The 25,215-nt window shown below is 35.5% G+C and overlaps 5 protein-coding genes across 7 annotated transcripts; 4 read left to right on the top strand and 1 right to left on the bottom strand.

Moving 5' to 3' along the window:
• The first annotated feature begins 284 nt into the window (after positions 1 to 284).
• On the top strand, positions 285 to 9,544 carry LOC142546152 (uncharacterized). The gene is made up of 15 exons (XM_075653690.1): positions 285 to 493; positions 689 to 862; positions 1,017 to 1,068; positions 1,163 to 1,270; positions 2,167 to 2,251; positions 3,402 to 3,456; positions 3,652 to 4,020; positions 4,805 to 4,864; positions 6,017 to 6,115; positions 6,217 to 6,327; positions 7,312 to 7,383; positions 7,508 to 7,624; positions 7,739 to 7,888; positions 8,514 to 8,614; positions 9,121 to 9,544. The coding sequence occupies exons 1-15, from the start codon at positions 395 to 397 to the stop codon at positions 9,446 to 9,448; spliced, it is 1,980 nt and encodes a 659-aa protein (XP_075509805.1). The 5' UTR covers positions 285 to 394; the 3' UTR covers positions 9,449 to 9,544.
• A 1,139-nt stretch (positions 9,545 to 10,683) lies between these two features.
• Positions 10,684 to 13,921, top strand: LOC142546151 (uncharacterized). 3 transcript variants are annotated; one of them, XM_075653689.1, is made up of 2 exons: positions 10,684 to 10,817; positions 12,612 to 13,921. In XM_075653689.1, the coding sequence occupies exon 2, from the start codon at positions 12,613 to 12,615 to the stop codon at positions 13,702 to 13,704; it is 1,092 nt and encodes a 363-aa protein (XP_075509804.1). In that variant the 5' UTR covers positions 10,684 to 10,817; position 12,612; the 3' UTR covers positions 13,705 to 13,921. The 3 variants fall into 3 exon arrangements, with proteins under 3 accessions (XP_075509804.1, XP_075509802.1, XP_075509803.1); XM_075653687.1 differs by having other exon boundaries at positions 10,698 to 10,817; positions 12,550 to 13,921; XM_075653688.1 differs by lacking the exon at positions 10,684 to 10,817 and adding an exon at positions 10,829 to 10,993 and having other exon boundaries at positions 12,550 to 13,921.
• Positions 13,922 to 15,351: 1,430 nt separating this feature from the next.
• On the top strand, positions 15,352 to 17,126 carry LOC142546149 (blue copper protein-like). Its single transcript, XM_075653686.1, has 2 exons — positions 15,352 to 15,736; positions 16,302 to 17,126. Exons 1-2 carry the CDS (start codon positions 15,559 to 15,561, stop codon positions 16,838 to 16,840), a joined length of 717 nt encoding a protein of 238 aa, XP_075509801.1. The 5' UTR covers positions 15,352 to 15,558; the 3' UTR covers positions 16,841 to 17,126.
• Positions 17,127 to 18,387: 1,261 nt separating this feature from the next.
• On the top strand, positions 18,388 to 20,088 carry LOC142546148 (blue copper protein-like). The gene is made up of 3 exons (XM_075653685.1): positions 18,388 to 18,691; positions 18,807 to 19,214; positions 19,614 to 20,088. The coding sequence occupies exons 1-3, from the start codon at positions 18,502 to 18,504 to the stop codon at positions 19,979 to 19,981; spliced, it is 966 nt and encodes a 321-aa protein (XP_075509800.1). The 5' UTR covers positions 18,388 to 18,501; the 3' UTR covers positions 19,982 to 20,088.
• A 2,030-nt stretch (positions 20,089 to 22,118) lies between these two features.
• LOC142546147 (putative clathrin assembly protein At2g25430) lies at positions 22,119 to 25,123 on the bottom strand. The gene is made up of 2 exons (XM_075653684.1): positions 24,929 to 25,123; positions 22,119 to 24,539 (listed from the first exon to the last, which is right to left on the bottom strand). The coding sequence occupies exon 2, from the start codon at positions 24,448 to 24,450 to the stop codon at positions 22,612 to 22,614; it is 1,839 nt and encodes a 612-aa protein (XP_075509799.1). The 5' UTR covers positions 24,451 to 24,539; positions 24,929 to 25,123; the 3' UTR covers positions 22,119 to 22,611.
• Between the last annotated feature and the right edge of the window lie 92 nt (positions 25,124 to 25,215).

Below are 25,215 nucleotides of genomic sequence, written 5' to 3'. Positions count from 1 at the left end.
AGGGTTGTGACGTAACTATGAAGCACCAAAGGCCACGTATAAGTCGTTGCCTGTTTTTTTAGCGAATTTATCCATTTATTATATTTATAATATTATAATTATAATTTTATCCAGTTTGTTTGTTTTTTTTTTTAAAAACATTTATTCAGTTGTTTGTGAGTGTTAAATAAATGTTGGTTAATTGTGATTTTAAATCATCTTCAAACGACGAAACGACAATCCAAAATTAGGGGATCGATCTGTGTAATTTAATTTGATTTTTTTGATTTTCGATTTTAAAAATATATAATCCAATATCTCTGTCTTCGAGCGCGTGGCCGTGAAAGTAGAAACACCCCGCCCCCTCGTTCCTCTCTCTCTTCCTTCGCTTACAAGTAAATCAACCATATATTCAATGTCTCCCCCATCTCACACAGATACATTAGCGGCGATGCACGAAACGGAAGTCCATGATTTGTCAGATGATGCAGACTATGCTGCATCGATTCAACAGGTAATTAATTTACACAGGCGTCGTTTGCTCATATTTTGTTTGATGGTGCATGATTGTTGTAGTAATGGAAGGTTTGGCGATTGACGTAGGACTTGAATTGGATCGTGATCAGACTCTATGTCCATTTGAGATATGGATCGCTTAATTGTATGCAGGAATTTCACCATATTCGTTGTACTCTGTTTTTGTGATTAGGGTTCTGGTGTCGTGAACCGGAGTGATAGCGGTAAACGAAGCTCATCCAGTGACTTGGATGGTGCGGAGATTGTATATACAAAGGATAACGTGGCAATTCATCCCACGCAATATGCTTCCGAGAGAATCAGCGGCCGGTTGAAGTTGATCAAGCAAGGGAACTCTCTTTTCATGGTATTGCGTTTTTCTATCTATGTTGGAGAAGGAGTGTTTACTTCTTGGAATTTAGGATTGTTTGACTGTTGTGATGGCTTTTATGGGCGAGCTTTCTTGATGAGCTACTTCATCGTGCTTTAGACTTTCAAATGATCTTTTAATTCCTCTGTAGACATGGATTCCTTACAAAGGTCAAAGCTCGAGCGCTAGGTTGTCTGAGAAAGGTCGGGCCTCGGTTAACGTGAATTATGTAAGATGGCACATCACACACATTTACTGAAATTGGTTGCTTTAGTTTAATTATGATATGATGTGCAGATAAGAATCTCTACACTATCAGGGCTGTGCCGTTTTCAGATATTCGCTCCATACGTAGACATACTCCGACCCTGGGCTGGCAGTATGTTATAGTAGTTATGTCATCAGGTATTGCTTCTATTTATTGTGTAATGGTACCTTTTGAGCACAGATTCTGGCACATGGCTTCTGTCTATTTTCAACTCAAGGATTGCGAGAAAAGTTATTATAATAAATGAAGAATAAGTGTTGTTGTGTAGTAATTGTGTTTGAATAGTCGATTTGGAATGGTAAGTAAGATGTTGATTTAAAATTTTGAAATAGAAACATCTAAGATACAACTCTTAAGAATTGGGTCCGAAACATGTAAATCAGTTGTGCGTGGCTATGATATGTGATGGTGATTATTGGACCTTGAAAAATGATATATGCAGTGTTACAGAAATGTAAAAATTAAAGTGGATGAGATCAAATGAGAAATGGTTATTATTGTGAAAAGGTTGAGTGTGGAAGATATTAAACAGAAGATTATGGTCATCCATTTAAGATAGTGCACACATCTAAATGACGATTTCAGACATTTATGAATTGTTATTATTATGTTATGACGAAGTCAGGAAATAGAAAGTTTGTCCATGAGCAAAAGTGACCGAGCCATAATTAACTATAGATAAAGTTAATTTGTCTTTATTGAATTGGGGATAATTTAGACTATAATTTTGGGAATAGCACATTGAAGATAGGTAATCCATGTAGTCTATTCTAACTATTGGGATCAATGCTTGTAATCGTATCATGATGATATTGTCTATTCACTCGTGTTGTAATTCTTATTTATGATTGATTGTCATTTTACTTTTTTGTAAATATGTGGCATATTGTTTTTATAATGCCTTAAATTTCATAGATGTCATCGTGTACTGTTCGCTGAAGCAGCTTTACGCATGGGTTATTGTATATCGTATATATTTCCATCTTGACGTTAATTGTTACTCATCGTATCTCATCTCCTATAACAATTTCAGGACTAGCTTTTCCTCCTCTTTATTTCTACAATGGAGGAGTCAGAGAATTTATAACAACTGCTAAGCAGCACGTTGTCCTTGTGAGGTAAGTATGCTGTAGCTTCTTTAACATAATAAAAGCAATTATGTCTATCTATCCTTAAGCATTCAAATGGCTCGATTATACGCATTACCGATGGTTTTCTGGGTGTAGCGTCTATCCAAAAGGACCACAACCAAAATAATTTATTTATTGGTTGCATTCGCTGCTCTTTCTGGAATTTTCCATAAACAACAGCTCCTGTTAGAAATTTTCCCAAGAGCTGCTGGAGTCTGAAAGCATGCAATGCCTGGCTTTTTTCTCTATTTCAATAGCTTACCACGGAATGTTCAATTTGCTTCTTGCTATGAACAAAAGTTCATACCTTAGTAGTGAAGAAATGGAATGAAGAATGGTATATATAAGTCTGTATGACACTCTATGTATTTTGTTATAAAAGCCACATAATAAATTCGAACTTGCCACGGAGTTAATTTTTTCTGGTAACTCTGTCAGTTTTCTAGTACTCAAATCTTTGATTTCTCGTTGATAATCAGTGTAATAATGGTTTAGATATAAGGTATGTCGAGTTAAAATTTGAATTGATTTTGGATACTGGCTAAATACTCTAGGAATACGGATTATGTTATCCAGGATTTTCTTTAGATCAGTAACTGATGCTGACCAAAAGGGCTCGATAACGGGAAATGATTGGGGAAAACTGTCATTTTGAGGTTTTGCCAGTTTTTTGAGAATAATTACATTAACTATTCAGTTAAACTGCATTCCATTATTTTATTTGCAGTTGAAATTCTTATATGAAGAAAAATAATACAAATTGTATTGTCGACTGCACGTTAGAAGTTTATAGTTCATCTTAACGTAGATAAATGATGGAAGTAAATAATATACAAGGAGAAAGGATGATAAGCAAAGTGTTGATATAAATTATCTTTCCTCTACTATGTTTGAGAAGCTTAAAAAAAGATAAATTTTTGTTGGATGGAAAACAGAGATTTTATTTGATATATATAATGTATTACACTTTTCCATGTTAAAATAGATATTTTACTGCATTTGTGAATTTTATTTTTCTAAAACAGAATAAAAAATGAGAATTTCTCCATCATATTGGTTGATGTACAATATGTAAGCATTTTTTTTTTTTGGTTTGATTTGCTTGTCGATAGACGCTAATTTGATAATACATTTCTAGGTCAGCAGAAGATGCAAATGTTTTTCTGGTGAATGATTTTCAAAATCCTCTCCAGGTAATTGGAATTTCGAAATAATATGTTCTTTATCCGAACAAGATAGTCAAAGCAGTAGGTTGAATTCCCCCCACCCCTCCCCCTCCCCCTCCCCCTCCCCCTCCCCCATGTCTCAGCCTGTTAATGACTCAAAATGGCTTACACAATTACCATTAATCAGGCTGATAGATAAATAGCAATCTTTTGCTTTTACAGCGAACTCTGTCTTCCTTGGAGCTTCCTATGGCTGTTTCTGTTGCAAATGCCCCATCCCCATCTCTTGCTGCTAGTGAATTTCCCTCAAGTGCTCATCAAGAAAATGATGTTGACAGTTATCAGCAAAATGGTCGACAAAGGCAGAAACATCATGATCCCGCTCGGGACCTTTCAATACAAGTCCTGGAGAAATTTTCACTTGTCACTAGATTTGCTCGAGAAACAACTTCCCAGCTCTTTTGGGATGGTCATATTGATGGCTTTTTCATTAATGATGGGAGGAAGCCTGATCAGTCTTTTCCAGATCATCACCTTATCACAGCATCTAATGAATCCAAAAAAGTTCCTGTAGCATCTGATCCATTGGAGGTAATGCATCATTTATCCATTCCACTCTTTCACAGTTTCCTAGAAACTCAACTTTAGTGGATCCGAGTTAGTGCAATGTAACCATGAAGAATTCCTTATTTGGTTAAATGTTCCTTTTTGGAGATATATCTAGGAGGATTCCATGGAGGCATAAATGATGTTTGATTCTTGAATTTGTAATGTAGTTCGTTGACAATCAATAATTCTGCATAAAGCTTGCATACTATCTTACGGCAGTTATTGGCTTGGACTTGGTCAATGCATATTCCCTTGATAGAGTCTTGTTTCATTATGGAAAGGAGGATCGCTTGTATAAAACTTACCTGTTGGAAATTTCATGGTTTCCTGGCATTTTTTTATATTGATTCTGGGTCAGAGATAACTGTCCAAAGATACCGCCTAGTGTTATCAAATTAGTATGTCCAATCTCCGAGTTTGGTTCCAATCATACAGATAACCTTGTCTAGGAAATTAATTTTGTGAGGAAGCAACCATCGATTTGGTAATAATTGAGCTTGCATTTGTAAGGAGGTATGTATTAGGATTTTTGGTTTTGTTAATGTCTTTCAACTTTATTTTATTGGTATGACTCATCTTTTAACTAAATTGTTCTCCTTTTCTTCATCGAATGTTCAGTGTTATTTACTTAATGGGGAGCATAGTGAATTAATTGTTTGTATTTCCAGTATTAAAATGTCCATAAGCAAGTCATTATTATTATCTTAGATTTTCACCGTCTTTGTGTTCTTTCACCCTTTTATTTAGACCATTTTTTTCTTGACAGTTTGATAAATTATCGCTAGCATGGGGAAAACCACGTCAGCCACCATTGGGGCATGAAGAGGTACATGACATTTTTTGGTCTCGCTTATGAGCATGGTTCTAAGTTATGCGATCGTTTATTTTTGTTTGTGAATAATCTCTTCTTATAATTCATTTGTGCCTTTTGATGTTTTTTTTATTGAGTGGATTTTCCAAAATAGTCGAGGCATGACATGAATAACCTCTGGTAAAACATAGCAGTTACTTCGTAACTCCAACACAAAAGTATTTTAGTATATTCCCTTTCATGTGCATGAACCAAAAATGGTGTTATCTTGTACATACTAGTGTTCAGAATAAAAACTGAAGTTGCATGCATTTTGTGCTATTTGTTATAGTCGCATGTGTAGGTAGAGATGTGCGTATATCGGGTTTATTGGTTTTTTTGTCCTGATTGAGTTAATTGGATTATATCGGATAACTCTGATTCATTAATATTGGTATTCATGCAATCAAAATATGAACATATTTACAGTTCACAAGTATTTTTCAAATATGTATTTTCATGTAAGCTTATTGTGTTAGCTACTCTAATTTAATTGCCAAGTAATCAGTGCCTAAAAACTCTAAAAATACTGAGTACCAAATAAATGATGCATTTACGGGGACAAAAATCACCAGGATGAGATGAGATAATTAACCACTTGGCTAAAGAACCGTTCTTTTTATTCCTATATGATGTAAGCTTCTCAGAAATCTGAACTGTGTGTTTTCTGGTATGTAATCCATCACCTTATTCTACAGATTTACAATTAGTATTGGTAAACAATTTGTTAATTAAAGATATTTCTACTGAGTTGCAGAATCTCATTTCTGCCTTTTTTTTCTGCCTTTCATCATTCTGCCAGATCGCATGTTTCTTGATAACACGACCGTAAACTGTAACAATGGGCTTTTAATGTTGTAGTCTCACATGATATACCATGTTTTTGAGTGATATCAATGTATCGAAGCTGGCTCCAACAAGATGAAACAAAGAAAGAACAGACTTATTGATCGCTCGTTAGTCGTATCCTATTTTCACTTGATTTTCTATTGGATATACATAATATGTCTGTTATATTCCTTTTTTCCATGACTTGGACAGCCAGAGTCGGTTATTTTGATTTTCGTAACTAGAAATTTCTGATTATGTATTGCCATCTATAATTGAATAAAAAATATGTACTTGCAGTGGACTACATTCTTGGATTCAGAAGGGCGAGTAATGGATTCACAAGCACTCAGGAAGAGAATCTTCTACGGGGGAGTTGAGCACAATATGCGGAAGGAGGTTCGTGCATTGAAAAAGACATACATGATTGCTTCATTTTGTGTTTTGAATTATAGTTTGTTTCCTTTTGTGAATGATGTGAATTTTATTATCATTTGCAGGTTTGGACTTTTTTATTAGGATACTATTCATATGATTCAACGTATGCAGAGAGGGAATACCTCACATCAATAAAGAAGACGGAATATGAAAGAATTAAAAAACAGTGGCAGGTAAGTTGTTTATATCAGCATTTGTTGCCTTTTTTCCCTGTGATTTTTTCTTAATTATACTGCTGTTTATTGTTTACGGGAACAATTGACCTTTTCTTTTCTTTTACATCATCACTTGAACACTGTCTAGTGAGCCTCGGAGTTTGGTTCTTTAGATACTTATTGAGATTATTTAGCACTTAATTTTTTTATATGAAGTGACATATTCACATTACTTGGCCATTTTTGCATCGCAATGTAACTTTCTGATGAAATATCTATCAATGATAGATATACCATTTTCTCTTATCCATCTCTTGACCCGCACTCCTTCAATGTTGACGGTAATTTATTTATGGCCTGATATCTTCAACATTTTTATCTTATTGTTTGTGGCATTTGTTTAAACTGATTACTTCTGAAATTTGGAGTCAAGATGGGAAAGAGTGATCTAGGGTGGGTCATTGAGATTAGAAGGCTTATTTTGCTTTATCATAGCTTGAGGGTCCATTAGAACAACATATCTAATGTGAAGTGAAAATGCCTAAGAGGGCCAGAGGCATGATTCTATAAGGACTAAAACTGAAGATGGATGTAATGACTGAGACTGGAAAGGATGCACTGGCTTATTTGAGGAATGTTTCTAACTATCTTGGTCTATTTTTGTTGCGCCCCCTCCTTTTTAATGGTAACTACAAAATCCATGTGAATATAATTAGATAGAGATTAAAAAAATTTATAACATCAAAAATTAATTCTCTGTTGATCTCTTTATATTTTATTAATTTTACAAAATGCCGCTAGCTCTAACAATGATTTAATGCATTGAACTTTGATTTACAAAGTATTAATGTGATGTTGATATAATAGCAATGTATATGCAACATGTGAATTCGGTCAATGGTATTCTTTAAGATCTCAATTTTGGTGTTATGTTACATTTTAACAGTTTGCTATTTTAATTTAATGACCTAGCTTAACAGGTTCATGTTTTTCTTTTCTTAGAGCATTTCACCGGAGCAGGCAAAAAGATTTACAAAATTCAGGGAGAGGAAAGGCCTTATCGACAAGGATGTGGTACATTCTAGTGGCACACATTTTTCTTGGCTTGTGTATGTGTGTGTTGTGTGTATATATACTATATATCATGATGTTGCAGGATGCACCACTATTAATAATTTGTTTTATTTTCTACTTGAAGGTGAGGACTGATAGGTCACTCTTATTCTATGATGGCGATGAAAATTCAAATGTGTATCTCTTGCGTGACATTCTGCTGACCTACTCGTTTTACAACTTTGATCTTGGCTATTGCCAGGTAATCGGCTTGTATTTTTATTGTTAAGCGGACAAGGGCTTGAGAAATCTATTCATGATCGTCATTGTCGTTACACCGATTTGCTGCTTCTTAAGCTTTTTGTTTGACTTTCAGGGCATGAGTGATCTTCTATCCCCAATCTTGTTTGTCATGGGTGATGAATCCGAGTCCTTTTGGTGCTTTGTTTCTCTTATGGAACGCCTTGGACCAAATTTCAATCGCGACCAAAGTGGGATGCATTCTCAACTTTTTGCATTATCAAAGGTCCTTTCTCTCTCTTTTACTATATGTTTCTCTATGTCTTTGTGGATTTAGTTTGTTGAATCATGATCTGTAAACTTAGTTTGTTTCATGAGATGTTGCTTTGATAGGAGTGTCAGAGCTATATCTGGCTATTGTTGTAAATCTAGTGCCATCTGATTGTTTAGGAATATGATCTTGATCAACAGGACAGATGCCTAGACTTGAAGTATGGTTGCCTTGTTTTTCCTTAATTTTCTTTCTTCTTGACATATTCTGTACTCGGATGAGATTTTCTACCTAAAACTGTTTTATGCAGAAGCTGCAAATTTTAAATTTTTTTTTGAGTGAGTTGATCAAATTTTTCTCGGGGGGAAAAACTTCAATTTTGTTGACGAATCTATGCAAACGTGTCCACCTACTAAATATAGAGGTTTCTAGTTATATAATATTTGTTTGAAGGAATGGTTGAACATTTACTTAAAGAGTTTGAGTTATGGATTTTGCTCTAGTATTTATATTTGCCTCACTTCGCTTCTTATGGTTTCATACATTTGTTCAATGTTTTTAGTTTAGTTCTGGCGCCATGGCCAATAAATTGGCTCTTCTTTTCGTTTTAGTGAGTAAAATGAAATTCTATTTCATGCAGCTGGTCGAGTTGTTGGACAGCCCATTGCATAACTATTTTGCGCAGAATGATTGCTTGAACTATTTCTTCTGTTTTCGCTGGATTCTTATACAGTTTAAGAGGCAAGTGCTACTGCTGCTTTGAATCTTATCTATTTAATGTTTTTGTTTTATCTAATGAAATTTTCTTACGTACCCCGGATAAAATCCTGAACATTTAAACGTTTGTGTTTACTTTCTCGGATTCTTCAATTTTTTCCGTGGTTATGGTTACTTTTGTCGCTGTTATTTTTTTTTTCTCATTTCAGTTAAGTACCTCAATTTCATTTTGGGCTCCATTGCGAGAGATCTTAGTAGTGATCTAGGCGGCCGCCTAATCGCCTTGGCGTTAGATGGTGAGCGGCTGCCTGTCTACCGCATACCGTTTTTTAGAACACTGGATCTTAGTGTTATCCATGCATCTAAGGAGAGAGAAACTAAGAAAGCGAAAAAGTTTTGGATACAGCAGATTGAAGCAACCTTAATCTACAGTTTTAGTTTTTCACAATCCATACAGTGCAGCGCATTAAACATCATAGTGTGGCTAGGTATTCGATTCTGATTGTTAAGTGGGTGACTAATGTTTGCAGGGAATTTGAATATGAGAAGACAATGCGTCTGTGGGAGGTACTATGGACCCATTATCCAAATGAGCATCTTCACCTATATGTTTGTGTCGCGATCCTCAAAAGACACCGTGCTATAATAATGGGAGAACAAATGGATTTCGATACACTCCTAAAATTCATCAATGAGCTGAGTGATCGCATTGACCTCGATACAACCCTTAGGGATGCAGAAGCCTTGTGCATACATGCTGGTGAGAATGGTGCGGCTTCTATCCCACCTGGAACTCCACCTTCTCTGCCGCTTGAGGATGCTTCAATATATCCTCAACCAGACGATGATATACTGTAGATGTTTTGTAAATGGACTACTCAAACATGTGAATACATTTGTCGTTGACATTTTGGCATTCGTGTAATTTAGTAGTATTTGAGTTTCTTACTGGAACTGAATTGGCCTTTATTTATTTCGACTCGATAAATTTTGTTCTAAAGTCAAATATTGGCCATAATAAGTTCATATATTATTGCTTTCTGCTATCTGGATTTGGCTCATCGGAAGTTTGTGGACCTGATGGATATGACCACGATTCTAGAATGGACTTGTTTCGGTGTAAGCTATTGTGGAACTAGAGCTAATCGGTTCTTGAATCGACTTGGTTTGGTGTAGAAGTTTATTTTATTTTTTTAATTTAATTATCAAGAATTTTATTTAGAAAATTATGAAAAATTGAAATATTTTCGAATCTATTTGTTTATACGTAATTTTGAAAGGGTTGATGTTTGCATTTTACAATGTACTTAACGTTTGAGATATTATTAAACATAATTTTGAAAAGGTTGATATTTATAATATATTTTGAAATTCCAGAATGAACATGAAATCGATTTAGAATTACTTTCCTTCAATAGAAGCATGTTTAATTTAAGCATGATTATTATTACCATGAATGGTATTGTTGGCATAGTGATTTTTAAAGTATTTTTTTGTCTTATTTTTAAATTTATTTATTTATTATTTTTTTTTTCAGTTTTCAGTCATTTTATCGAGTTTTTATGTTGTTTATCTTGGTGGCTTTCTTACTCTGCTAAACCTTCTTCATGCTCATTATACTCCTCCAAAGTAATGTGAATCCCAACAGTATACTGAAGAAATATTATATAATCGAGCACGAACACTATGATACCAAACATCGATCCCAAAGCTACCTAGATTTTAATTTTACTTGGAAAATTATAAACCTTGATATAAATTTGTTGCCGACATATCTCAACATGCTAATAGACTGGGATGATAAGCTAAGTATCAAAAAATAACATACAATGCATAAAAAAATAGATTATTAAAAATAAAACACCAAAAACTATTCTCAATTATTTATAGTTAAAGTGAGATACCAATGTCTCAAGAATATCAAAACTCAAATAATGACAAATTCATTCCGACTTAAAAAAAAAAAAAAAAAAACTTCCAAAACTATTCAGACCAAAAAAATTACTTAATTATATTTATTTCATATAAATATTTATTGATAAAAACTGTTATAGAATTGCCAGAGCTATAATTAACTGCTTGTGCGGAGAAAGCCACAATTATGAAATTGTTATTAAATAGAGTTCCCCTTTTTCCTGCATACACTCTCTATACGTATAATAATATCGCAACAGTTCTTGTATTTTCCAAATTCGTACGACGATACATGGAATTTCAACGATGAAAGGTATGTGAAAGTGGTCAAAGCCTAAATGGATTTATTGAATTTTGTGTGTGAATTTTGGGGAATTATCATTCCTTACCTAATTGGAGATACTCGTTGACTTTTTTTTTCCTAATCATTCTGTTACGCAGTTTTGTTTTCTTCTGTTGATTAATGGCGTTGATTGTTCGAATCCTACGGTTAAAATCTTTTCTTTTTTGTTTTTTGTGTGTGTGCATTTAATTGAAGATAGATTAAGAAGTTGGATTTTGATTATGTTTTGAGGTCGAGTATTAATCGCTCAAGGTTGGCGTTTTGTTCTCCTTTAGCTAGTAGATATGAAATGCGGTATTATGTCGATAAATGACGGATTGCATTATTTAGGAAGTAATCCCATGTTTAAACTAGTGAAAAGCGAGAAGTATGAATAACCTTCCATATTTGGAAGGAAGTGTTATTTCTAGTATCATTTTAAAAAATGTATTAAATTCTTAACCCGAATGAAAATAATGGACATCAATGCAGTGCATGCCTAAAATTGTTTTTGCATGAAACTTAAACTTTGTATGCGTTCTTAGAGTCATTAGTTGAAAGAGATAAATTTAAAATGCATGACAAGTTTCCCGAATCCAGCAATACATTGTTTAACTGCAGGCAGCATTTGTGCAATCTTCTCACTGTTGAAGCCTTGTTTCTAACTCATGTACATCGAACTTTTATGATATATAAATTGTTCTACTTGGTTGGCCCCAAGTATTTTTGTTAATAACATGAGTGATTAGTGACAATTTGTCATCTGATGGTTGCAGTTAGTTATGTGTTTTAATCATCTACTTTTATTAGTGTTCTATATCATTCTGATGATACATAATTTGGCTTCTTTTAAGTTGATGTATAGATTCTGCTTTGCATGAATTATCCCTTCCCAGTAGAAATACAAAAACATGTGAAATTTCTTTATGTGATACTTGTACAGTTATCTCACTAAGTCTGGAATTATTGTTGAATATAATATAAATTTCACCGTCTCAATAAACTGAGAGGTATTTATGACATTTTTAGATGATTACTTAGGATGTTATCTTCATACCATATGAAAAGTAAAGGGTTTATGTAATACTGGTTTTTGGACAGTACATGTTAGTAGTGATGACAATTTTAAAGTTCTGTATCTTGCTGATGGAGTTTAGCGGTGGAAAAAAGTCAGAGACATCAGTTGCTGAGCCACAGTAGTCACTTGATAAAGTATTCTGGTTAATTGAATGACACTGAGTCGCGGGATCACACTCTCACTTGTTGTTAACCGTTGTTCTCTCAAGGAAATCTCATTCAACTATAGAGATACGCTTGTAGAAATCTTTGTACGTTGTTGGGCCGAATCTCAAATTTATTTGGACCTTCAGAGGAGCACAGTTGAAAGCCTTCATATAGTTTGGAGTGTTATTTTATTTTATTTCTGAGGTTCTAGTAACCTATTGGTAATTTTGCACACTGCTATGAAAATGTTCTTACAATAGGTGCTGAAAATGTGATTTGCCTTAACTGAACGATGGCCATCCTGTAGGTTTAAGGTAGTTGACTGTCTTATTTTTTCTGGGAATTTGGCTCTAATTTCAACTTCTGTGATAAGTATTTGCAGTTGCTCTTTGGACTTTTGATTTTATGAACATCTGGCGAGATTGTCAGATTCTACTAGGTTTTTTTATCTGTTACTTGTCCTTTATCCTTCTTAAAATATACTGAAATCGATATGCAGGGCATGATTTGTGGAACCATGATTCTGTGTTAGCAATTAATCCTGATAAATGTCTGCTGTAGCATGGCCCCAAGACCTCACCGTCTCTCCTCCAGACGCACTCCTCGAAAGTTCATTTTCATTCTGATCTTGATACTTGGACCAATTTGTGTCATTGGAATTTTTATCTACGGTCAGAAGATCTCATATTTTTTCCGCCCGATATGGGACAATCCTCCTCCTCCATTCGAGCACTTACCACATTATTATGCCGAGAATGTTTCTATGGGAAACCTTTGTCATCTCCATGGTTGGTCCTTAAGATCAGAGCCACGCAGAGTTTTTGATGGAATTATATTTAGCAATGAACTGGACATGCTTGAGATTCGGTGGAACGAACTCTATCCATATGTTAATAAATTCGTGATTCTGGAAGCCAATACTACTTTCACAGGTATTCCGAAGCCTCTCTACTTCGCTACAAATCGCAACAGATTTGCTTTTGCCGAAGAAAAAATAGTCCATGGGGTATTCCCTGGTCGGATTGCGTCATACGGGTCACATGAAGACCCATTCAAACTCGAAGCAGAACATCGTATGGCCATGAATGGGCTGCTTCGTCGGGCTGGTATAGAAGTTGATGACCTACTCATCATATCAGACACAGATGAAATCCCGAGTCCCCATACTGTGAAACTACTGAAATGGTGTGATGGGGCTCCTTCTGTGCTTCATCTTGAAATGAAGAATTATATGTATTCCTTCGAGTTCCCAGTCGACTATAGCAGCTGGCGTGCTACCATCCACATATACAACCAACATACCCAATACCGTCATTCTCGCCAGACTGATGTTATCCTCTCTGATGCAGGGTGGCATTGTAGCTTTTGCTTTCGGTATCTTAGAGAATTTGTATTTAAAATGACAGCATATAGTCATGCAGACCGGGTGAGGCGAAATGAATTTTTGAAATATTCAAGAATTCAGGAACTTATATGCCGGGGAGATGATTTGTTCGATATGTTGCCTGAGGAGTATTCTTTCAAGGACTTGATCAAGAAAATGGGTTCAATTCCCAGGTCGGCTTCAGCAGTTCATATTCCTGCATATTTGATTGAAAATGCCAAGAAGTTCAAGTTCCTACTTCCCGGTGGCTGCTTACGTTCACCGGGATGAAGTTTGTGGAACGAGTTCTGCTCTTTGTCGAGGTCTATCGTGTATAGGTACTAGAGTTGAGATCCATTGTTTTTTCACTTTCTCGACTCGATTAAAGGTTTCAATATTTTACGCGATTTTTTGGTGGTGATCTCAATTTTCTTGTACGTACGTGTAAGAGAAAAATATGATATGAACCTGACATGGAATAATATTTTTTTTACTCAAATTGACTCAACACATTGTCATCCATGCTTATAAACAGAATTATATAAGCAACATGTTCCTAGAATGGGGCAGACGATGAATTATATCACAAGGAATCTCTTGTCATGCTCTGACAATACCCTTGTTTCATTGATTGAAAGCCAATGATATGGTAAAGTGGACTTTTTGGAGAGTTTATACAACTAAACTTCTCAATTCAACACATCTGTAGTTCCACACTAATCGATTTTTTTTTTTTTTTTATGAAATTGATAAATCTACGTAGATTTGACTACGTAACATACAATTAAAACTGTGGCTCGGATCATGTTTACCTTTTAACTTAAATTGTTTTTAGATAATTATAGCCCGATTCCCTAACTGAATATCTTCTATCCATATTGGATTGTAAGAAATAGTTAAAATCAGTTTATATGGTTGATATATATGTACTTATTGTATTGTATTGATTATCTTAAAAACAAAAACGGGAGAATCATTAAAAAAATTAAAGTTTGTATATATATAAACAAAATAATAAAATAAAGGAGTGATGTAGAATATGACAAGTGTGCATGTCCTATATATATCTTGATTCGGTGGAAAATTGTCCTCACCCGACTCCTCGCACATATCCAAATTCTGGGTAAACGACATACAACCTTACGCTTCCATGGATGATACCAAAGTTCTATCGCATATACGAGTAGTTGACAATTATGCGATAAACTCTTATATAAATATAATATGTGTGTGTGTGTGTGTGTATATATATGTGTATATATATATAAAATTCTTGTTAAATTGTAATTTTTCATGTATCATCAGTTTTTTTTAGTAAATTATGCATCATTGTTAAATGAAAACCCTTTCCTCTAATTTTTTAAAATTATTTTATAAGTCTGAAGTATATACGAAAATATTAGATTGACCAAAGATTTCATCTTAATCAAGATTTGGTGAAAAACAGAAAGGGAAGCTGACTTGAAAAGTTAAGCTATAGTAATAAATGTGTATAATTTACTAGATTTCATAAATTATTTTGTAAGTCGGTCTAGATAGGGTTTAGGCCCTCTTACCAGCTGAAATTAGTTTTTAATGCAATGCCTTTTTTTTAAAACATGTACTCGTAAATTATATAAGCATGAGATTAGACTTTTACTATTCTGTGTACAAAGAGTATATTTTTGGTTTAATACGTTATCGTGTAAACTACGTTAATTAAATAAACAACATTGAATAAATTTTGTATGATAAATTCGCCTTAAAAAATATATCTATCTTATTATTATTGGTCAAAAGGTCATTTATTTTCATTAATTTATGTTAATATAAAATCATTTTTAATAATGATATTAACACTATGGCGGTTTCAATTAAAAATGGGAAGGAAAGTATTTTTATTTAGAGATAAATTTGATGTTGAATAGTTCAAATGGCAATTATTGTGGTCACCCTAGCCTATGTAATAAGTACACGATATCAACCAGCCCGTAGGCGATGTAAATAGCGACTCCACTAATACTGCAACTATCATCCAACATTGTTCAAAGGCTGCCCGTAGATTCATAGATTTGATCGCTTTATAGCCCCTACCCAAATCGGAATTCAACCTGTTTCAGTCAGATAACTTGAATCCAGGGGCGACTTTAGAACACACCAGAGAGAATGGCGTTCAATTGGACGGCTGTTTTTGCAATTTTGCTGGCGGCGGAGCTGGTGGGGTACGCGGCCCCAGCCACCTATGTCGTCGGTGACGGCTTCGGATGGGGTATTCCGCAGGACGGCGGCACGACGTATGCTAACTATGCTTCTCAGCATGTTTTCACAGTTGGGGACGTTCTTGGTAATGTGTGTATATTATTTCATTACGTGAAAGAATTCATTGAAATTTCAGGGGTTTGATTTTTTTTTTTTAATTTTTCCTTCACGAGTTGGTTTGCTTAATCTCGTGCTTAATCTTAAAAAGTCACAAAAATTATCCAGAGAAAAAAGAATTCATGTGAATTATTCTACAGTACGTAAGAGTCCATAGCAGAGTCTTAAATTGATGGAAGACATGGTTATGTTTGGTTCTTTCTCGAGTATCTGCAGAAGGAAATCCTCTGTTCTACGTTGTACTTACGTTTCATGCAAAATCGATACATACAACATAATTGTTCCTTAATTTTCATCGTCTGACGAGAATTATTAAACCATGTATATCTTCCGTGTGACACAAAATCTACCACAAAATGGAGCATTGAACACATATCATTAAGTAGTAGCAGACCTTTAGGCTAATAGTACCGGTTATTTGCAAGAATATTTTATGCCCTTAAAATTTTTGATTTACTTTGGCATCATTAGATCAAAATCATAGAATGGTGTTTTGATGACAATTGAGTTGATATGGTTGCCTTTGCTTCCAGTATTCAACTTCACCACCGGAGAGCATGACGTGGCCAGAGTAACAAAGTCGGCATATGATGGATGCAGCTCCACGAGCCCCCTTTTCTTAACCACAGTCGGGCCTGCAAGCTTAACCCTCAACACGGCTGATGCGGACTACTACATTTGCACATTCGGCCAGCATTGTTCGCTTGGACAAAAACTAGCTATCAATGTCACTGCCTCTAAAATTAGTCCTAGCCCCGCTCCAGCTTCGCCGCCGCCGCCTCCTAGCACCACCCCGTCGCCGACACCGATAGTGACACCACCGACTTCAAGCCCGTCTCCCGCACCGGGCGGCAGAGCCACCCCTCCAGCACCAGCATCAGCACCAGCTCCTGGAAGCATGGTCAGTCCACCAGCACCAACTCCAGGCACGTTCCCCGGAACGCCATCTATTCCTCCCCCGACTTCGGAACTTACCCCGCCTCCGCCGCCAAGCTCAGCCCCGGTTAGAACGAGCTATGCTGTGCTTTTCGTTGTTTTCGCATCGATGATCATCGGCCTGATCATGATGTAAATATGTTTGGATGGAGTATGTTATTTTATTTCATTGGTGTCTATGCAGTTGTGGCATTTGTATTCTTGTTTGTTTGTGCACATATTTTTTGTGCAATTAATTGTTTGGTTCTATTTCTTTTTATGTATCTGAGGATTAGATATATGCTTGTGGAGTTGTGGACTAATAAAATTAATTGGTTATTTTTTGATGTTTTAATGTATTTTAACAGTCATAGGTTGTATTTGGTTTATTGTTAAATTTGTAACTTTTTATTTAATGTGATTTTTTATTGTGTAACTTCATTTATTTCAATAGATGCCACAGATAAATACCGCCAAAGTAATACTTCAATATTTACCTTTTGATTTATTGTATATTGACGCATTAAAATTTTAAAAATTTATTTGATATAAAAAATATTTTAATGACTCGACTAGTTCTCTACTTCTAGTAAACCAGAGGAAACACGAATTAATCAATGAAATATTAAATGTTTAATATCCAACCAAACAAATATAAACAAATAGAGACGAAGAAAAAGATAATGTGGAAACCGTGTGATACCGGTTACCTCGAAGCCTACAATAACAATAATATAATTTATATATATAGATGTGGACCATTTCTATGATAAATAAATAATAATAAAATACTTTATCATTAAATCGTTAATAATTTAAATTTAAACAATATTTTATTAATAGTGGATAGAACTTTTTGAAGAAAATATAGATTATAGACCTCCAAATTTCCATATATTTACATATTTCTAAACTTTGAGTAAATTCAACGAGTATACAGACTTATTTTTGTAACATATGTGTTGCAAGACTCAAAAGAGATATGACATCTAAATTTTTTTTATGATTTTTAAATGTTGAAAACTCTAAAATTGTATATTTTCAAAATGTATATGAAAAATTCAGAACTTGACATTTTGCAAACATGTTATACCTTCGTGAGAAGGGTAAATCCAAAACATGTTTGGATAAAAAGGTTTGCAAACTCCCGAAATCTAATTTTTGGAGAAAGAAATAAAAATTAATTAATTTCATTCTGGTTACGTAACAAAATGTTTCTAGGAAACAAACAAGACGACTATTTCCTCCGTATATTTTCGCTATAATTTTTTTTTATTATTATAAAGTTTAGCTTTTGATTATTGTGATTAGTTCTTTTTAGCTTTTGAATATTATTCAAAAAAATCTTTTTATAAAAATATTTGTTATCTGGAAAAGAACAATCTTAAAGTTGGTGACATATAAAATATTTATATGGCAAAGACTGAGTGTACCTCTGAGAAAGTTCAACATTGATGGTTTCACACGTTAATATATTTTTTGCCAAAAAATATATTATTATTGCAAAGTCTTCAAACTAAGTTCCACGTAACACGGACCCTACCGGACCGAGCAATATTTGGTTAATATTTGACTTTTTATTGTGTGAAGAGTCCAAATTTTGTCCCACGTATCCCATTCAACATTTCACTAGGTCAATGTTCAAATCACATATGCAACCTAGGTCGGTTTTTGTATACTATAAATACATGAACATATTGATCATACAAATGCGACCACCACACTCAACACATCTTCAATTCATATACACACATATATCTACAATCTTATATCACAGCCTGGTGGGGCGACCCGAGATATTCAGAACACAAAGAAAATATGACGGCAAGATTAGGAATTTCTAACATTATTTTCATGACATTAGTTGTCATGGCAATGTTTCATAAGTCGTTGGCTCAAACCACACATGTGGTGGGTGACGCGTTGGGATGGACCTTTCCCCCCGGTGGAGAAGTAGCGTATCGCACTTGGGCCGGCACACGAAATTTTGCGGTCGGAGATGTGCTTGGTAAGTTGCAGGAAGTCAATATTATATTGTGTTACCATTAGTAAACTATATTTTTATTAAGTTTTTATTTTAACTAAATAGATATGCTGGTTATGACCAATTTTTTTTTTTGCAGTATTCAATTTCACAACAGGATCACATGATGTAGCAGAGGTGACCAAGGATTCATTCGATTCATGCAATGGAAACAACCCAATCTCCCGTTCTACCGATGGACCGGCTAATATCACTTTGACATCTTCCGGGGAACACCACTTCATTTGCACCTTCACAGGTCACTGTGGTGCTGGTATGAAGTTGTCTATCAATGTGGTCAGCTCTCCCGCTGTCTCCCCTGCCCCATCACCGGCGGAAACGACCACCCCTCCACCAGTGGCTACGCCAGCGACAGCACCAGCACCGGCTAGAGCTGCGATGACTTACACTGTGGGAGATAGCCTTGGATGGACTGTTCCTCCTGGTGGTTCAGTTGCTTACCAAACATGGGCTAGGGGCAAGAGTTTTTTTGTTGGAGACACTCTAGGTAAGATTTCATCTTGGTCATATGTTTAAAAGAATCTTAAATTTTATTAATGTGTTTGAAAGTTGATGTTTTTTTAAAATGTTTGAACTTGTTGTATTTCTAAAAAACAAAACTTTTTTGTTTATAAAAAATCGACTTTTGAGTGATTTAATATTGTTTGGTTAGGAAATTGCAATTTAGCCGGAAAAGTTGGTATGTTTTGATGTCTTTGTTTTTTTGTCCAAAATCAATAAATCTTTTAATATTGTTGATTTAATATCAATTTCATACGATGCACATTAAAATTCATCTATATAAAAAGATAACAAAAGAAGCAAAACGCTTATAAATATTAATTTCCTGAACTTTTCCTTTTATTTCCATGTTTCTCATTTGCAATCTTTAATTGTAAAAATGCAGTATTCAACTTTCCAACTAATCGGCATGACGTGGTTGAAGTTACCGAGGATGAATACGACTCATGCAACACATCCTCCACCGCCATCATAACCACCGGCCCCGCCAGGATCACCCTCAACTCCTCCGGGGAGCACTATTACATCTGCACCATCCCGGGGCACTGCCCAGCAGGTCAGAAGCTAGCCATCAACGTCACCGCCGGCGGCGCCACCGCCACTCCTCCCGTTTCTCCTTCCACACCATCGAGCACACCGCCCTCCGGAAGCACCACGGCTCCACCTCCACCAGACAGCTCCACCCCATCTCTCGCCGTCGCAACCTTGCCCTTGACTTTCTTGGCCGTTGCCTTCGCAGTTTTGTACAACTAGATACGATGCATGTCTTTTTTATTTCGTGATTCATAATATTTATTTTATTTCATGTAATTTCCTCATCATATATATATTGTCTTCATACGAATAAAGATGATTTTCTATGTTTAGTAGCCTTTGATTCTTGGATCAATAAGTATGAGCTAATTTTTTTTATTTTTATTTTTTGAGAGGGACTTCATATTTCTTGACCATTCCACCGCAAATATTTAATTAATATGTTACTTTCTCGTGGCTTATCTCGTAATTTTTATGCAAAACATACACGCATATATCAATTTTTACTTACAGGTATTTTATTGCCAATTCCTTAAAAATATTAAACCTACGTCACAAAACGCGTGCATGATCTCCAAAAATTAGCCATGAGTTAGGTGGTTTGACCTTAAATCGAACAAACTGACTGAATTAAAAATAAGATTACGTTTTTTTTAAAAAAATAAGATTTCGTTTTTTTTTAAAAAAAAAATTTGGTTAAGTTTTGAAAATGATTTTTCCCCTAATATAACAAAAATATTTTAAAATATCTATTTAAGGACTTTTTAAATCGTCGGACGGACCCTTTTCCAAATTTATTTTTATCTTGAGAGGAAAAAAATGTCGTTTCCCACTTAAAAAGATGAAACAAAATGCGTTCAGAAATAGAGAAAAGTTGAGTCCAATTTGACCACGCAACGTCTATGCAACATTTGGTGAATTTCTTGTTCGCAACTGTGCTTGAACAATGTATACGCGACCACAAGGAATTGACCTTATTTAATCGGAAAAATTCAAATTTTTTATTTTCAATTTTCATAAAGATTTATTGCGAAAAGATGTTTTATCTTTGAAACTATTCCCTCGTAAAAAGTTAGAACACAGTTAAGACTATGTTACTTCTAATTTTTATTACTGTCTGGTTTTGAGCTCGTAAATAATATATATATACTCAAAATCGAATAATATCTTTTCATCAGTGTCATCCGAGTAACATACAATATACATCAAGTTCAATTTATCCGATTTGTATAGCCTATTGGTTGGCTAGTATACACACTCCTTTTTTTTTCAAGAAAATCGAAACATCATATGTCAAATGAGTGCACAAATACTCTTGGGCTACGTTTGATACGAGTGTGTTTATAGTTTTTTAACACACCTAATATCATGTTTGGTAGTATTTTTATTTAATCAAGACAATTCCTCGTATAAATGATTAGGTTATATTAACTGGGATAAAATAATCACTCATCATCCCCTAGGATTATTTATCCAACTCTTAATTCATTTTATTTTTTTTAATTCTACCCTTCTCCTATATCCAAACTTACGACCACTTCCCGCCACCGACCGCCGCCGCCCAACAACCGCCAATTGCCGGCCGCCCACCGGCCAACCACATCAGCAGCCTCCGCCGCCGCTGACAGCCGACTGCCACACCGCCGCCGTCAAAGTGGATGAACAATTTTGTCAATTCATCAAAAGATTCTTAATTATCTCATTTTTTACAATCATACCAAATATAATATTATTTTATCATCATATATTATATTTCTATTTCAATAATTATTTTTATCATTTCTCTCTTAATTATTTCATAATTTTATCTAACTCTTAATTGTGATAAAATAATCAACTGTGATAACATAATCAATCCTCACCCCCTAGGATTATTTATCCAACTATTAATACATTCTATTTTTTCAATATTACCCTTCTCCTATATCCAAACTCACCACCACTTCCCGCCACCGACCATCGCCGTCGTCGGCCGACAACCGCCAACTGTCGGCCGACTGCCAGCCGCCGCTGACTGACAACCGAACGTCGGCTGACCACATCCGCCGCCACCGCCGCCGCCGACTGCCGACCGACAACCGCCGCCGCCGCCGAAGTTGATGGGCAATTTTCTCAATTCATCAAAAGATTCTTAATTATCTCATTCTTAACAATCATACAAAACATAATATTATTTTATCATTATATATTATATTTGTACTTCAATAATTATTTTTATCATTTCTCTCTTAATCATTTCATAATTTTATCCTCTAACCAAACGTAGCTTTAGTATTCATAGATGAAAATATCTCGACACGGGCACGTGACAAAGGAATTATGTGACTGCATCCCCAATAAACATGTCATAGGGAAATAAATAACATCAACATTTAAAAACATATAAATATAATTTGCGCATATACACAAGTCTTACATGTATCTAACGCGGATCGTTTTAATTTATTTTGTGTGTAATATAAAGGCTATACAACATTAGGTGTGCTTCACACGATTTATGGCATAGAATTCATTGAAATGTATATTCCCAAGTATTTCTTCTTGGATCCCTATAATCTTTCAACAATCAAAAGTTCCACGATTTGGCTAAAGAAGCTTTTCCAAGATGAATCAAGAATAGCATCTCATGCCAGCAATGGTCGTCCATCACATTGATACGATAAATTCGTTTATCTATGATCCCAGTGTATATAATCACTAAGCATTTAAAATGCTTAATAGTAACATCATAGCACCATTTCACCAAATCTAATTTCAGAAAATTCCATAAAAAGCTTAATAGCGGATAAAGATAGGTGCGGCAGGCAACCAAGGAGGATTACTATTATATATATAAATGGTGATAGAATTTAGTAGGGCGAGTAATAATACCCAGCTGGCACTCCGAGGCCTGAAGCTTGCGGTGTTCCATAGTAGCTTGCAGTACCAGCAATATTGGCCAAGGCCATTTGTCCTTGCATCCCATTGTTTGCATATTGCTGCCAAAGCCGTTGTTCCTGTGTTAGTAACAGTTGTTTCTTCTCTATGTCCGCAATTTGAACATAAGAAGGTGGTGGCACGCAAAGAGATGCAGCAAAAGGATCTTGTTGCCCGACTGGTTGGACCGTTCCATCCGGTGCAGGTAACGCCAAAACTGGCATATTTTTGCTTGTTTGTGGCAGTGCTACACTGCTTGAACTTCCAACGCTCATTTCAGAATAATTAGTTTGTTGCCTTGTGGCCCCCTGATCATACATTCCACTTAATAGCAATGAATCGAAGCCACCGGGAAGATTTGCCTTTTGCTGTGATAAATGGCTGGAAGATTCCACCAAGACTAGTTCCCAGTCAGCTTTACCACTCTCAGCTGCTGGATTCTGCCATGCTGAAGTCAAGACAGGCTCTCCATCAGTAGAAAATTCTTCCCAAGCATAATTTTTTCCTGCAGCAGCAAGCACTGAAAACAAGGAGAGTGCCAATTTGTCGTCATATTCATCAGCCAATATTGCATTTTTCAAATTCACAAGGTCTCCAGTGACCTGCTGTTTCGGCTTGTCTAGGGACTGTGGCGTGGTTGGAGAGTTGTAATTCTCTGGTGGAGGGAGAGCTTTTATTTCATATATATCAGGTCCTTTCTCCTCTTTAAGTTTTAGGAAAACCTCTTCGTTGATTTCCTCTGCGCTCTTTAGCCTATTAGCCTTTTCCCGCAAGAACCCCTCAAGAGTTCCCAAAAGTTTATCCGTAATTTTCTGCACTTCAGGGAATTCCGATGATCTCACCAACCCTAGATCCTTACACCAACTATAGAACACAACAAGTTCATCAATCGTCTTCGACGCATCAACATACACATCAAAAGCCTTAACACAGGAAGCATATTCTAGCTCCAAGAAATGGTCGAGCAAAAGATTCAATGAATTAGATACATCTGCATAAAACCTAAAACTCTCTTTTACAAGCAAGGATAGTGCTACAAGCACCATCTTACTGTTATTTGCAGCTCCTATTGGTTTAGAAGCCAATAGTCGACCAAGAATCTGGAGCAACTGAATTAATCTCTCCAAAATTCTCCAGGGCTCCATTTCCTTATCAGATATCACTTCTTTGCTCTCCCTTAGCATTCCGTTCAGATCTGCATATGACCTCAACTTCCTGTCTGTATCATAATGAGCTTGATCTCTGAGCTCTCCATACTCGTACTCATTCCTCTGCTTCTCACCATGAACAACACTAAGTCTCCTCTCATACATCATGAAATCAAGCTTCTGATCCAAGTACAATGCATAGTTCCTCACGAATCCTGAATGGTCCCACGAGCTTGAGTGAGCCTCATCTCGAAAATCTGACAAATTTAGAACCCTCGTCCCCTTCGGGCTGGCCAACATAATCTCCTGTCCAAAAACCGGGTCCCCATCACTCAACAATCTATTCACAAGCATCAAGGTCTTCAAGGCCACAACCCAATCACGGGTTTTGCTCAGCCTTTTTGAAATCGCCAAAACACATGTGACGACGTACCCTCTTGAATACGATAACATATTCAATATTTCCCTCGCATACTTGTCATCTGCAGGCTCATTTTCATGTGTTGTGGCTTTCACAATCAACACCTCAAGGTCAGGGGCAACACTGCCTGTCACTTTGGCTAAACTTATGCTAGTATGATCCTTCACCGCCCCAATTGCCTTTCTGATCGTCTTGGATGCCATCAAAAGAACCACTAAACCAAATGTTAATCTCGTTCTCACTCGAATCTTGATCCCATAACACTTGACTGATTCCCAAATCTATGTTTCTCCTGTAGTTGTTGAAATTGTTTGAAAATGCAGTGAATAAGAGTACTATAAGATCTCCTAATAAAAAGTAAAAACCGATACATTTATGGGAATGGGCTTCAAGTTCTAATCACATCGATTCTTGCACGCATAATACGTGAAACACATTTCTTTTCCTTTCCACGTACTTTAATCGGGGAAAAAAGCATGACATCACTGCCGTGACAACATACGCTCGCATGCAGTTTCCTACGCAGTCAAATAAAGGGAAATTTTGAAATACGGATCTTACATCATGATCTTAAAAACCGATCTTTCGATTGAAAAGCCGATCGATCAATAAACTCACATTAAGAAATGCTTACTGTATATACAATCTAGAAGGTTGGTGAGAAAAAGAAAAAAAACTTACGTTGGTTTTGAAGTATCTTGATGAAGAGAAGACGATCGATCTTCCGCCGGTCACCGTCGCCGGAAAATCCACAAGGAGAAGAAGAGAAAGAGATGGAAATAGTAACGCAGCGATGGATGAAAATATAAACCTCTTGACGAGGTTTATATTTACACTTCCCTCTCGTCTTTGTATATTCATTTATCGGCAAATGGGAATGAAAAGATAACGACTCGATTAATATATGAAAATATTGGAAAATATTTTGGAAAATAATTTTAATTTTAAAAAGAAAATTTATCTATTAT

The sequence above is a fragment of the Primulina tabacum genome, chromosome 5 (assembly GCF_025594145.1).
Source record: "Primulina tabacum isolate GXHZ01 chromosome 5, ASM2559414v2, whole genome shotgun sequence".
In the NCBI taxonomy this organism is placed as follows: Eukaryota; Viridiplantae; Streptophyta; class Magnoliopsida; order Lamiales; family Gesneriaceae; genus Primulina; species Primulina tabacum.
Note: the sequence above shows the minus strand (reverse complement) of the source record. Positions and strands in the feature narration are given on the sequence as shown.